Genomic DNA, 15,137 nt, shown 5'->3' with positions numbered 1-15,137 from the left:
CTTAGTCGGTTGCAGCGATGGGAGAGTCATCCAGCTCTGCCCTCCAGTGCATGCAAAATCTACCCTTTGGGCTACAAATACTCCAATATTCCCAATCTGTTCCCCCCAAATCTCTTAGCAGTTAACCCTTCAATCAGGAGAATCGATGACCTGATTTTGAATTTTTTCTTCCATCTGAACAACAACGAGCGAGCATTCTGACTCTTTCAGGTTTTGGAACCCAAAGCAGCCAATGTAGAACTTGCCTGAAATCTGGGATGTCTGTCCACTCTCACAATAAAAGGTCTCACACATCTGCACACCCCTAGTTAAAGTCTTCACCCTAAGACAAACCAGAAGGAGAGAAAGGTATGTCAAACTGTGGCTCAAAAGCATAGGCCCATGGGCTCTCTGATCCACACTCTCAGAAAGAAAAAAAAAAATTCATCTAGGTCTCAAACTGCCATAAAACCCTAAATCCCAGACTTACACCCACATTTCCAGCAGCCTATCCTGCAGAAGTCCCCACGTTTTGCTAGTGGCTGCCCTGGCCTGGCTTGGGAGATTTGGAGAAAGAATCTGACAAGTTGGGGCCCCATTTTGCAAAAATATCAAGAACCAGGGAAAGGAAGAGCGGAGAACATGAGAAACAGCAGGGTTAACAGTAGAGGCCAAGAGCTGGGGGTGGGGGGGATGGGGGGGAGGGGGAGAGGGCTTATACCTGAAGTTTAGATGTGAGGCAAAGGGGACCTTGGAACTTCAGGGTGCCTGAGGGTGCAGGCTGGGGCCTACTAGGAGGGCTTCGGAGCCATTACTCCTTCCTTCAAGAATTTCACCACCTCAGTTGCCCCAAGGCCCCCAGAACCCAACTCTCTGGTTACCCCTTTATCCTTTACTCTCCCCCTCAAAGCTTCCCAGTCAGACCCCCTCTCTACTCACTTCTCAGCCTTTCTGGGACTTTGAAAGTGGCAAGCCTAACTTTTTCCCCCCAAACCTCACTTATTGTGATTAACTTCTCTTTTGGTGTTTAGATCTTCCCCCCTTTTACTGTACTGTGACACACGCTGTCTACCTCGCCTCACTGCTTTAAAAAGTATGAACAGGAGGGGGTGAGCGTGGTCGACAAAGCCTACAGAGAGTGAACAATGGCTTCTATTCTCCAGCTCTCCCCAAACCCAAAGAGCAAAACCGAGTCTCCCTAACCAGCAACACAGCTTCCAACCAAAGGTACCAACAACCCACCAACTCACACAGGGAGCAGAAGGACACTTCTTGCTTTGTAATTCCTGACCCAGTGCTGTCCCCCAAGGTTACGACCTCCTCCATCACCTCCCTCCCTGCCTTCCCTTAAGAAGAAGGTTCTGGGGAGGAGGGGTTGGAATAGAAAAGTAATTTCTTGTTATAAATATCTGGAGGTAATTGTGTTACTGGTGTGAGTTGTTAGGGGCTGTAAAAAGATACAACGGCACCGTGGGGAGCTCAATTGGGAAGAGAGAGTTACAATAAAGAACCCATTCAAAAGGTTTGCAAAAAAAAAAAAAAGTAAAATCATTAAATAGTCTCAGCATCATTGTCCCCGTTTAGAAACAAAACTAAAAGTTTTTTTTCTTGTTTTGCCTATTATGATTATTAATTTTGCCTGCCTGCAAGCAAAGAATCCCAAGAAACACATTTTTTTTCTCTTAAAGGCCATTCATGGTCTAATTTATTAACTACCTGGGAGGCAGCTTAAATCCATAAAAATAAACTTAAAACTTAGACTTTCCCCCAGCTTCCCAAAGCAGCTTGGTAAATATTGGCGAAGGCAAAGGGCTACCTAGTTAGCCCTAGCTGGGTTGGCTCCCAAAGGCTTCCTCCTGTTTCTCAGTCCCCAAGACCAAGTCAAGCCAAGGACAGGCAGCAAACCCAACTTTGCACAGAATGCCCAACCCCCTCCCCAAAGTGGGATTCTGAAACCGCACATAGTAGCTGGTGGGGAGAGGTGGACTGGAATTCCCCCAGAAGGGTAAAACTTCCTAAACCCATACTGTAACCCACACTGTACTCAACCACAACCGAATGCCCCCAGCCCAGCCGGTACATTCTTGGAGCCATTTTTTTAAAATCACTCGCTGATTCCAGAGAGGCCTAGCCGATTAATTTTCCAAGCAGCTGGGAAGGTGGAAGCATTTCAAATCTCGGTTCTGCTTCTTTCCCACCCGCCTCTCAACTAAGAAGCTATCTCATTACTTAAGTAATCGTTAACACTTCGTGCAAAAGCAACTGGGGAAGCGGGGCATCCGACACCCGGAAGCAGTCGCCTGCGGAGAGACTAGACTGCCTCCACCTCAGCCGCAGCCAAAGCCCCCCAGCTCAGCCCAGGGCTCCCTATGGCCCCAGCTGGGTCTGAGACCCACTCGGAAAGGAAGGGGTCTCCAAACGCCTCAGAGTCGCCCTGCCTTGGTCCGCTAGGCCACTGAGCCACTGCCTCCCTACCCCTACCTCAGCTTTTAATGCTGTTGTGGTTTTAATTACTTAATTCTCAAAATTAATCTCCAAACTTCTTAGCTAGGGGGAAGGGGAGAGGAGAGCTCACTTTCGCCCACCCCCCCGGCCCCCAGCCAAAGAGTAATTACCAATTAAGATGACAAAGTTTTACTCTCTAGGGCCAAATAACGACTAATCAAATTGCCTTCAGACATTTGCAAAGGTCACCGGCTATAAAAAATGTAATGTCAACGGCAACAACTATTATTTCTCCTCCGTAAACTCGCCAGGCTTTCAAGCTCTTTGCTTTTCATCTCATTTTCTGCTCCCACTCCCCTCTTCAAACCTTCCCAAGTTCGAGTTAAACGTCCAATGTGGCTTAGGGAGCTTCGGATCATATGTGAAAAAAGAAACCACCGTTCACTTTGTTTTTAAACTTTCTAGCAGTCACTCATGACTGGAGGGCCAGGTTTTGGCACTCAAAAAAGAAAGCATTTCCACTTGAAATTCAACTCCATTTCCCCCCCAATTACACTTGCTAAAATTCAGGGCTATTATGGTGCAGGGAGACTGAGAAAATCTGCACAAGGAAAGAGGCAACAACTTTATGAACTTTGAAAAGACACTTTTCCTCCTGGGGTCTTAGAATCGAAAAGCTCTCAAATTACTCAGACTAATTAGCTGGGAAAGGACGTGATCAGACGAAGGGCAAAGCCAATGCTTTCATATTGATTTTTCTTAAAGGCCTCACAAAGGAAAAAATTCAGGAGCTTTGAATTAAAAAATAAAAAATCCACCTTTCCACCTCGAAACTTGTTGAAATGGCAACACCGGGTGCAGCTTTGTTAGAGGAAGACAAGGAAAAATACCCACCGAGCGCTGGGGGCCGCAGGACAGGGAGGACCCCAGCTTTCGCAGGGCGAGGGCGAAGGTTGGGGGAAGCCTGGGGAGCAGAGAGTTTTCAAGTTCCGAGCTCTGCGCTCAAGTTGGGGGCCAGAGCCTGGGGTCCTGATGGAAGCTGACAATCCTCCCGCTCGGCTCGGAGCTCCCTCGGAGCGCGCGTTCGACCGCCTCGGCCTGGCAGCTTCCTTCCCGGCTCCCGCTCTCTCGCTCTTTCTCTCCGCATCCGGCGTGGGGTTGCCGTGCCGACTGACTGCTCGGGCTGGCGGCGGGCGCGGTGGCCCTGGGCGCTCGAGCGCCCGCGGATTCCTCGGTGCCCGGGAGAGCGCCGCACAAAGCCGGAGGGCGGGCGGCGGCGCGGCGAGCCGGCTCCTTCGGCGCTCCCTCGGCGCGCGGCCCTCGGCTCGATCGCTGGGCCCGCGGCTGGACAAAGCGGCCGGCGGCGGCCAGTCTCTGCAGCCGTTCCCGGGCCTGCGGCACCGCAAAGCCTCTTCGTCCTCTGCCGCCGGCCGGGAGCATTTGGCGACGTTGTGGCCGGGAGCCGCGGCGGCTGCGTCGCCCGGAGCCTCGGTTCTTCCTGCGAGCTCAACCCGCGCTGGCGCTGGGGTTGAGCCGGCCGGCCGCCGCGAGCGCTGCGCCGCTCCCGCTCGCCGGCCGTCGCCCTCCGACGCGGGCTTTCGCTGGAAGTAGAAAGTTTGGGCTCCTGCGTGGAAACTTCTCCAGTCCAACTCTCCCGGCGTAGCAGTGGGGGAGGGGACCGGCGAGAGGGAGGAAGGAAGGGGGGAGGAAGGGGGAGACCTGCCTGAATATTGCAATAAAAATGAAGCGAGAAGAAAGAAGCGGACTCACCTTTCTGAGGCATCCTCTCTCGTCAAAGCTCCTGTCAAGAGTTTTGTTTGGTTGGGTTTTGTTTGTTTGTTTGTTTGTTTTCTCTTGTTGCTTAAAGACCACAATGGTTTGAAATGACGGTATTTTAAAGGAGTTGCTGGCCAGAGTTTACTCCAAGGACGCTGCTGGTTTGGTATGTGAGAGCAATTCTCAGATCCCTGGGAAGGAGACAGAGATTGACAATAAAATGGGCTGTCAGCGGCTGGAGAGTGAGAGATAAAGAGTGTGGGTGAGGGAAGTGGCTGCAGCCAGCACACCTATGCTGATTGGTGATGGCTCAAGTGTGTTAATGTGTGTGTGCCGGCGCCCGGCCTCGCATCCACCGCTCCTCACTGGCCCATTAGCGAAGCCTGACCTCTGTCATCATCCTCCAGCAAAACACTTCCTCCTGCGCCTGAACCAGAGCGGGAAATGAGGCCGAGCCACGGTTCGCTTTTCAAACCCACTAATCGCTCCGCAACATGCAAATGCACGGATCGCTCCCACACAAAATATTGCTTTATGCAAAGCAGCGCCGGGGCCTCGCGCCAGCCGATTGGATGCTCCCTCTCCCCGCCTGGTGCAATTGGTCCGTTTGTTTGAATATGAATACACTTGTTTTCGGCCCCGCCGGTGTGTCCGGGCTGCTCTCCCCGGCGCTGGGCCCCCGCGCCTGGGCTCTGGGGCTGGCGCTCCAGACATCTCTAGGCTCGGAGCGCTCCGGGAATCAGCGCGGGCCGCAGTGTGGCCGCGAACTTGAGGGGTCGAGTGAAGGCCGCTGAGCTGGGGGGGGCGCGCCCCCCACACCATTAAGCTGGGCGCGGGACTCTCAGCTCATGGATGGAGCAAGTTTCTGTAGTTCTGCGCGTCCCTTTTTTGCCAACTCCAGCGCAGCTTGGCCTGCTGCCCCGCCTCCGCCCGCCCTCCCCTCCCGCCCCTACCCCTACCCCTACCCCATCTCCGCCTGGGCGCTGGGACGCGGAACACAGCCGTGGCCGCGCCCTAGCCCACCTGGCCGCCGAGAAGAAGAAGAGAAAAGGGGCATGAGGGTCACTGGGTCCTGGCAGGCACACTCCCGCGGAGACCGAGGCGAAGCTTAGGCCGAGAGGAGGCCGCCCGTTTGGGAACTTGGCGAGGCCGGGCGGCCTTCCCAGTCCAGGCCTCCCGGGCCTGCCCATTCCCCCACCCTTTCTCCCCCGGCCCTTTCTTCTGTTCTTTCTTCTTTCGGAAGGCGCGGTGCGCAGTGGAGCGGAGGCACAGCCGGGGCTGGAGAGGCCCGAGCAAACACGCCACTTACTTTGTGTACAGAGGGTTCTTGTGAAAAGCCTGAAGAGTCCTCACCAAACACTCACCAACTTCTCCCACGTGCCATTTGTTGACTAAGTGCGGCTGCTTTTCCAGGCGCCCGCCCGAGAGGAGGGGACGCGAGGGGGAGATAAGAAGGGAGGCGGGGGTGGAGGCCTGGAGTGGAGGGAGACTACCAATGCTGGGAGAGGAGAGAGAGCGAGAGAGCGAGAGAGAGAGGGAGAGAGCGTTCGCCATTGATGTCGGTGTGTCAGCATGTATCCGTGTGTGCCACCCGTTATCTTGTGTGGTGTGTGAGTCTCTCCGCACCAAGATTCCCTCTCCTGGGTCTACTCAGTCCACGGAGGCAACTCCCCTTCAGCTGTTGCCAGAAAACCGGGGAGGAAAGTAAGTAAATGGCTTTTCTCTTCTGACCACACACCAGAAGTCCATTTGTTGAATGCCGGACGATTAGGACACACCTCAGTACACTCCAAAGGCTCCCCTCGGTGCCCGCAGTTAAGGTGACGGGGAGGGAGCGGCTGCCTAGTCCTGCAAAATGCCGAGCTCTCTCGGAGCTTGCAGGCCGTGAGGCAAGGAAGGGGGAAGGTTTGGGATGGGGCACACACCCCAGGACCTGGCAAAGGAGAATGGGGTTGGAAGAGCTGAAGCAGGGAGGCTGAGAGGAAGCCACCGCCGGGTATACCTGACTCCTCTTGACTTGTGAAAAGTGCTAAAAGTCCGAGCTCATCAGTAAAGTCTGTGCAACCTGAACTCACAGATGACCCGCGGCGTGGCGGCTGCCCCTGGCACCTGGGACCGTCAGGACGCTGCAGGCTGTGTTGGGCCGCCGCAGGGCCTAGTGTGGGTCTCATGCTCTCCTCCCCAACCCAGACCCACTAACGCTGCCGCCAAGGAGCCAGACAGAGCTCCGGGGTGAGCGGAGGCCTCCCCTGTCCGGGTCAGGTTTGCGGTAGCATAACCCGATTACCATCTTGGCCTGAGGAAGGCCCTTTCCGCGGCCCAGGAGTACTCAGCGCCGGGAGAAAACCCAGACTAAAGAGGCTAAGGAGGTGGCGCCTCCTGAGCGAGACTTCGTAGGACCGCGACTTTCGGTGAGGCAGCGGGCCCATCCCAGACCAGCGAGAGCCTGCATCCTTTTTCTCTCCCCTTTTACTTCTCAACGATCATTAAAGAAGCTCGAACTCAAGTCTACTGAGCATAAGCGGCGGGGGAGGCGGGGGAGGAATCCCAGAGACTGTCCGAACTGGAGGCGAATATCATTTTTACAACCTCTCAATTAGCGACCGAGTGGATTAGCACCTTCTTAAGCTTTGCCTCGGAGAGAAGCAGCCGTAATCTTGTTGCTATTTCCCCCCAGGGCCCTGGCTCTTTGAATCAGCTCCTTCTCCCACCCCACCCCACCCCACCCCCAATCCCACCTCACCTCGGAGAAAAGTTTTAACAACAAAAAATCGTAAGAGGCGAGGAGCGGGAGTGAATGCCACTGACGTCACTGAGTGAAGGTGGGAGCTCAGAAAAGGACTCTCGGAAACCCCTCTGCACAAACAAGAAACAAAAAGGACTTGGCAGCTTCCAAATGTGTCAATATTTGGGGGGGGGCGGGTAGGGAAGCTCAGCCCGGAGGGAGGCAGAGTTTTCAAAGTCTAAGGAGAGCCGGCTGGAGAGGAAGATTTCCAGTTCTCTCTGGGCTAGTCTCAAGGAGGATGGGGGTGCCGTTCCACCTCGTGGGTCGCCTTGCACCCTCTGCCAAGTACCTGTTCTGGGGGTGACGCGGCCGACTGGGGGACTGGGACGGAGATGCAGCGCGCGAGGGCCAGAGGTGTGCGCAAACTTGAGACAATTCGCAGGTCGCCATTTTAATTGCGGCTTCCCACACCACCGAGGCCCACTTGCTGCCCTCCGGGAGGGGGGAGGAGGGGGGTCGCGCCTTCCGTTTTCTTTCTCTCCTTTTCCCGTCTCTCCCCAGATTCCCCCCACCCAGCACCCCCCTTTGCGCCCGAGGAGGACTTCTCTCCGGCCTGTTCCCTCAGGGGCTGCCCAGGTCATCCCACCCGGTAGGGGGAGGCTGTCTTTGCCGAAGGAGTCACGCTGGGGCATCGCCACTCGCCCAAGAGTGCCCGGAGCCTCTGGCCAATACTGGTGCGTAAGTGTGAGGTCGGGCAGCATCTCACCCCCAGCGATCCCTGGCATTCGCCCGTGCCCGCTCTGCAGATTTCCCGCGCGAAGGCGGCCTCTGGCGAGGCAAAGATGTGCCCAGCTCTTGGGAATGTACGTTCGGTTCCCGGCTTCGGAACCAAGAGTCTTCCACCCGGTGTTGTGACACCTCTGAACTGCAGCTTTACACCGCGAAGCAGAGGAGCGGTGCTGGTGTGCTGGGAAGGGTGGAGACGAGCATTTCTTCCAAGGAGGAAAATCTCCGCAAACACCTGCCTCACTTTGCATAGCCTCAAACGGCTCTCTCTCCCCCAGGCCCTGGGAAGGTGGGTTCCCTGGATAGCGGAGCTGACGAAACGGGTCAGACGAGCACCAAAGGCAAAGGCGCCCACCCCTGTTGCCCAGTTCTAGGTGCCTCCTCCACTGGGGGCCTTTCTCCCTCTCTTTTCTCCAGCAGTCTGCGGGTTCCCAGCTCACCCGGCAGCCTCTCCGAGCCCAGAGCTCAGGGAGGCCGAGGGGAGCCGGGAGCCGGCCAGGTGGCGCCTCCAGACTGCGGCCACGCGAGGCTGGGGAAAGACGCGGTGCCCTCGCCCTTCCTCGCCTCCTGCCAAATGGCAAGTGTGTCACGGCACTCTCTGGGTTCGATTCTCTTCCATTCACGTTGGGCGGCAAGCGTCTCTTCCTCTTCCCTCTCCCTCCTCCCCACCAAATACTTGAAAAAAAAAAACATTGTCCAACTGTGTCTCCCAGCAAAGAGGTCCCTGCAGCCCAGCAGGTCGGACTCTCAAGCCTTTGCTTCCCGGACCCTACATGCTGTTGTCCAGATAGGGACCAGGTTTAAAACTCTTGATGTGTAGGGACACTTGCAAGTAATGGCACTCTCCGATTTTTGCAAATATGATTCTGAGGAAAGTTTGCTTACCATTTCATCACCCAGGACAGTTCTCCATCTCTCATTTCCCTGTAACCTCCGCCCTCAAGAGGCAAGAGTTCAGCTTCAAATGAAAAGCAAGCCAAGACCACCTCAGTCCCTTCTCCCTGGAGATCCCCTCTCTAAACAGCTGCCTGTTTTAAAGGCCAGGGACCGAGTCCTGCAATTTGTCCTGGATTGGAGCAGGGAACACGCGGGCCGGGAACTGGGGGCTTTGCTGGGGGATTTGAGGCAGGGGAAGGAGGAGGGAGCAAATGTCATGGCTGGCTCATTCGAGCAGCCAGGGAACAGGAGCTAAGCGTATCCTGACGGGCTTTTAAAATGACATTGATTGGGACAAGCTGTTCCCCACCCCAGTAAGAGTTAATCTGCCTGTTAATCAAGGCACTAAGGGGCTCAATGCGAATTTTATTAGCGATTGGAGAACAGAGGCGGCAGCGAAGGATCAAAAGCCGGGATCCCAGATATTTGTCAGCCCGGTCACCAAAAAAAAAAAAAAAAAAAAAAGTATTATCAATTAGAAAACAGTTCGATGCTTTTCATCACTTCCTAACTCAGTCTCACAGATGGTGACTTACAAACCCGACTACCGGGGAAAACCTAAGCCCGGGAGCAGCCAGCGGCGAGAAGTGGGGGAGGAGCTGCGGGTTGGCTCTGCCGAGTTCGGCCCGCGTGAGTTTAGGAATCCTCAACCTGGGGCCCTGAAGCCTCAGATTCATTCCTCCCGAGAGCAGAGAGAATGATAAATAAAACAATAAATATCACTACCGATATCGACATCCATCCCTCCGGGTCAACTCCCCACTGCTCTGGCCGGGCTCCTGAGCCGGGTGGCGTCTGGCCCCCCGCGCGCGGCAGCGGGGCGGGCCGGAAAGTTTGCACAGCTAGAGGGACTCTCCTTCCATCTCTCCCGCGCTGCCCCCTTCTGCCCCGGAGGGGCGTTAGGTTCCCTTCGGTTTTCCTTTCAAATTCTAAAATAAATAAACGTCCAGACCCTGGGGAAATTTGAATAGTAACTCATTCAATAATCCAAATTATATGAGAGGGCCTAAGAAAAACCAAACAAACAAAAACAAAAAAACAAGCCAACCGCATACGCCCTCCGATCAAGGAAGGCGTGGGATTGAGAAGGCGACAGAGGAGGTCACCGGCTCGCCCTGGGCGCGGGGCGAGGACTCTGGTCAGAGGTAATTATGTCACTGCGTTTTCTCGCCGTGACAGCCGAATAAACACAATCTCCAATAAACATCTCTAATGAAGGAGGAGGCCCGAGCATGGCTGGGTTTGATTTATGACTGGAGGAGAAGGTCCGCTTCCCACTGCGAAGCGGGCAACCTGCTCGGCGCCCAGCTCTGAAGAAAGGAGCCCGCGGAGGAGAGGACCCACGCCCAGGTAAGGCGCGTGATCTCGTGGCCACTTCTCTCCCTCCCCTGTTTCCCGGACACGGTGGGTAGGGGGCGGCCACTGCTCGGAGTTGGGCGGTGGTCCTGAGCACCTGTCACAGGTGCCTGAGATACAGATGTCCTCCGAAGGTACCCCCAGAAGGTTTAGAGAGGGGGCGCCAGGAGCACGAGTGGGAGTGTGGGGCGAGCCCGGACCTGACCGAGAGGCCTCCCCAACCTCTCAGGCGGGTGCTCCCGTGCCCTGCGTAAGCCTTCCTGGCTGCTTGGGGCTGGACTCCCGGAACTTTCGCCCAGTGGAACCACGAGGTAGTTTGGGGTCGTCTCTTCCCTGACCCACTTTAGAGAAACTTCTGGCGCCCGGATTGGGTCGTCCCGGGGGCATGAGAGTAGCTGGGCGCTGCTCTCCCCGGCACTCAGAGGCCCGACTACCCTGGCGCCCACAAGCTTCACACCGAGGCAGCGAGCGCAGCGCCCGCGGTAACACGAGCCCGCGTTCTAGTTCAGTGAGAATCGCTAATTATTAGGTCTTCCGAAGTGAAGCTCAAATCACACGCTGGGTGCTTTACGCGCTGCCCAGCTCTGCGGGCAGCATTCTTTCGTCCTCCCCTTTCTGAGAAACGAACTCCTATCGCTAAGACTGTTTCAGTGCAACCATCTACACTTTGCAACCGCGGGAAACTTTTGCTGCACTTCGCCCGACCTGCGGCGGGGCGTTTCTACGCGCTCCAGGCTCGGGTGGGGACCTCTGCATGCGTGAATGTCGCGAACTGCTATTCGGGGGAGTTCCGGGCGCAAACTGCCTCCCCACCCCCCAGCATTTCTCACGATCGCAATAAGCTTCTGCAGACAGTAGCAGCAGATCCTCGTCTCTCTTCCCCATCTCCCGCTCACCTCCCCCAGCTCAGCACCCACTGGAAGTCCACTCAGGAGACTGGAACATTCTGCCACTTTTGCAGAAAAGCACGCCCGGCAAAGACAAGACAACCTTCCCCCACCCCCAGTCTTATCCTGCCCTCAGTAACTCCCCTCCATCTTTGTCTCCTTTTAAAAACAAAAATCAAGCCCCTGGGCTACTTGTGGGGGGGCTTGGTTTGGGGACACCCGACGTGGGCAGCGGAGAGGCGGCGCGCGTCCCGAGCCGGGCCCGGGCCGGAGCCCGGGCGTTTACCTGGGAGCAGAGGGCGGGGAGGCAGGTGAGCTTGGCGGCGCCGGTTCCCACACTTCTCACCGCCGCTCGGCAGGAGAAGTGGCAGATCTGACAGCCGCGTTCTACGCGAGGACCTGCCCCAGAGTTTAAATGTCAATGATAAGAAAAGAGGGTGCTCAGGCAGGCGCTAACTTTCCTTAATATCCATGCCAGGGAGATCCCCATTGGCTGCCCGACCCGCGTGACGTCATGGCGGCCAGAATTGGGCTCAGCTCCGTTCAGACTAGAGCTCTTGCCGGGCGGGAGCCTCCCTCCCCATCCCGAGTCCTGCCCGCTCCGTGCCCTGCCACGGCCTTCCTGGGCCCAGCCCTTGGCTGCCCACGGGCAACCTGTCCTGACCCGCCCCGCCCTCCTTTAGGCCGTAGAGTCAACCCCAAGGAAACTAGTCCTCCTGAGCTCGCTCTTCTTCCCCGCCTGGCGCGCGAGTCCCTTTCCCCAGGCTGGGCAGCTGCCTTTCCGGGTGCCCACCCGATCCCCTCTTCAGATCCTCCGAGGAAGTCACTTCATCAGAGAGACCGGAGGTGGCGCTGGGTTGAGAGGGAGACTTGGCAAGAATCGTTCTCAGGAGGAGTTCGAGGAGCCATGGGTACCCCAATCTGGCCACCGCGCCTACATGTCACCAGCTGGGTATAGACGGGGTCTCGGCAAGAGGACGGACAATCCCTTCCCTCAGGCTAAGCCAAAGTCCTCGCCAGGCCCGCTGGGTTCTCAGGAGGAGAGCCAGAAACGGAGCCTGCCCGAGATCCCCTCACCCTCTTGGGTTTCAGTCACGTAGAAAATGTAGGTGATTTTATTAATCTTTGACTTGGGGGTTAACTGTTGACTTTGTGGCCTAGAGGAGTAAAATAGGAAAGTCCCAGATTCTGAAGTCAAGATTCCCCTTCTCAGAGCCGAGGAAACAACAGAAATTGAGGCGGGGTTGGCAAGATACCGACCTGGTGGTCTGTGCTTGTTTTCCCTTCACCCGCTGTGGAATGGGAGACGGCTTAGTCGAGCTGGGCCTGGCTATCTTGTGACGGGGACTTAGACCCTCATTGTCATTCTCGTGTCTCCCTCCCTCCTCCCAAATAGGGGAGGGGGTTTCTCAGTGTCCAGTCCCTTCCTTCTCTGCTTCCTTCCGGGTCTCGAACTTGGAAGTGACAGAGGTCCGGCCCGGAGGGGCAGTGGGCGCTTGAGGAGATGGCAGCAGGGGAAGTGGTGGGGCTTGGATTCACCTTTAGGCAGCTGGTGGGAGGCCTAGCCCTGGTAGACCCGGCCGTGTGTGTGTTGAGGCTAGGAGGGGGACGCCTAGGCCGGAGGATGACCCCAGGGCCAGTTCCTGCGCACCTTGCTTGGGTGCGGGCGACCAAGGGAGAGCGGAGCACAGATGGCGCTGAGGCGTGAGAGGTTGAGCGGTTCCCGCTCCCGCCCCCGGCACATCTGGATAGGTGTGTGACTTCGCAACCGGCCGGGAGGCGGCTCCAGGCAGCCCGCCTGAAGCCTCCTCTAGATCTGGCCTCCTCTCCGGATTTGATGTCTTCTTTTTTTTTCCTTGCTCAGCCCGTAGAGGGTAGGGTAGCGATGGAAAAGAGAAATGGGAGGCTGTGGCGGAGAGGTCTAAGCGTGGTGTTTTACTTATTTACAAACGTTTGCCATACTTCCTCGCCATCCCAACCCCCCCATCCCCCCATCGGCCACTCTAATCTGGGCCAGAACCCAACTGTGGTGCGGCCTCCCAAGCCCGGCTGCGCCTGGGAGTGGCGCTCAGGGAGGAGTTTGCTCCGGTTTCTCCGCTGCCCTCGGCCACCTCCCGTGACCTAGTTTCTAGGCAAGCTCCTAGCTCACCTCCAGGATCTGGTCCAGACCCCGGCCCCAGATGTCCTGAGGTCTCCCCCGCCCCATGGTCTGCCTTGGAGTTTGCACTGCTGCGGGTAGGCCCCGGGCCTGAGAAGGCCTTCGAACCTCCCTAGTTTCTGTCAGCGGCTCGCTCCCCACCCGCCCCCTCTGTGCCGACCGGAGGCCGCCGGGAAGGCTGCTCCGGGCTTGTTTGGAGTCCGGGCCATTAAGTGTGCGCGGATCCCTGCAACCCAGCAGGGTGCTCGAGAGCCACGCTGGAAACGGCAAGGCCGCCGCCTTCTTATCTGCCTGTCAATAAAGGGCGCGCTCCGGCCGCGCTGGAGCACGGGGCGGTGGAGGCGAGGCCGGACTAGGTCCTTCCGCGCTCCCGGCCAACGCACAAGCCGCTCTCCATTTGCCCCGGGCACAGAAGGCAGGGCGGGAGGAAGCTGGCGCTGAGGTAGCCACCGGGGAGGATGCAAGCTGAGCCGCTGCCGCAGCTCGGTACCCCGGCTAGCTTGTGACCCGGGAGCACTCTGGAGATCCTCCCAGAACCCGGGAGCCGGGGCTCCCCTTCAAGCCCGCCACCGGCCTTGTGGGCAGCTCGTCCGGGCGCAGGTCCTCGTGGTGCCCAGTCCGCGAGGCCCGGCCTTGCCCAACCTAGGCAGAGGCAGACTGTAGGCCGCACCGGCCGGCAGCGCCGGCAGCAGGGCACCACGGGCGGCCTGGGGGCGTCATTGATGACTTGCAGTCCGGGGATGCGGAGTGAGACCTGAGGCGGGCCGCACGTGGGCTGCAAATGGCCAGAAACGGAAAAGGAACCCCTTTCCTTCCAGGCTTCCCCCCCAGCTCAGGCTAGCCCAGACTGAAATTCTCCGACACCCAGGGCAGTCCCAGCCTCTGATTCTTCTCCACGGCAGCAGCGAGCGAGCTTTGTAGCCGCCGGGTCCGCGGGGGGTGCGGTGGGGGGAAGTTCCCTGGTCACCCCTGGCCTGTGACTGCGGGGAAGCCCAGAGCTTCCCCTCCAGCCGAGGCGGGGAGGAGGATGGGGTGAAGGGGCCTGAGATAACGGGTAGGAGTGGAGGAAGGGAGAGAGAGGAACGATTACAGAGCGAGGCTTGCTTGGAAGGAGACTGGGGGAGAAGACAGAGAGCCCGTTCTTGGCTTGAACGGTAGCTGAGATCTGTTTTTCTTGCCCAAGGTACGTTCCTCTCTCTCTCTTCCCCGCCCCCCCCTTAACTACTTTATGCAAATAAAGCGGCTTCCAGATTGGCAGAGGCCCTCCCGCCGGACCTGTGATACGGGGTGTGTGGGAATTGATTGTCTTTTCACTGAGAATGGGCACTGAGTCTCCTAAACAATTGAAAAGTAGAAATGGATTTTTTCCACTTTAGTATTTTAATTTCATTTTACTATGTCTGGACGATAATGCATCCTGTTAACTTCTGTTTTTACTTATTATTCCTGGGTGGGTGCTAGTTCATAAAGAGGTTTAATAAAGCTTTTCTGTATAAAAATTAATAGAGCGAGAGGGAAAAACCTGACTAATCGAGGAAAAGTACTGTGTATAGTGTGTGTCATTTCAAATAGCTGTACAAGCCAGGAGTCCGTATATTATCTCAGGAATTAAATTGACTGGGTAGTGCATGTGGTTCTTGCTTCCTTCCCTTCCACTTCTTCCCCTTTAAATGGAAAGCTTTTTAAACAAGATTTTCATTGTAAATAAAAACTGGAGGAATGTTTGTGGATCTGAGTGTCAAAAAGGGAAATAGTTAGCATAGATAATATTTGCTATCTCTTTACCCAGGTCTAAAAGACTGCATAAAGGCACAGTTAGGTGCAATACTGTGGTTTCTCTGCTATTCGATTATTTTCCTGCTTTTATTGAAAGAAATACTTAGTTTCTTCTCTCTTCTGTCAGTTCTACACCACCATAATGTTTTCTTGGACATTTGAGAAAAATCTCCCGATCCTTCCAGTTTGCTTTCCCACTAAGAAACTCTCTATTACAACCAATTCAAGAAAACTCTGCTTTTCTTTTCCTTTTAAATATTTTTATGTTAAGTCAGTCTGTGGCACCATGTTTGATTTCTTTCTCTCCCTTGTC

General features: G+C 56.2%; 1 protein-coding gene across 1 annotated transcript; it reads right to left on the bottom strand.

Moving 5' to 3' along the window:
* Window positions 1–129: 129 nt before the first annotated feature.
* On the bottom strand, window positions 130–4,207 carry LOC309808766 (uncharacterized protein; the record flags this gene model as incomplete). Its single annotated transcript, XM_082629357.1, has 3 exons — window positions 130–322; window positions 3,319–4,048; window positions 4,195–4,207. The coding sequence occupies 3 exons, from the start codon at window positions 4,205–4,207 to the stop codon at window positions 130–132; spliced, it is 936 nt and encodes a 311-aa protein (XP_082485483.1).
* Window positions 4,208–15,137: the final 10,930 nt, after the last annotated feature.

The sequence above is a fragment of the Mesoplodon mirus genome (assembly GCF_964341445.2).
Source record: "Mesoplodon mirus genome assembly, chromosome: 7".
NCBI classification, from domain to species: domain Eukaryota; kingdom Metazoa; phylum Chordata; class Mammalia; order Artiodactyla; family Ziphiidae; genus Mesoplodon; species Mesoplodon mirus.
The sequence above is the reverse complement of the archived record's forward strand: the minus strand, read 5'-3'. Positions and strand labels throughout refer to the sequence as shown.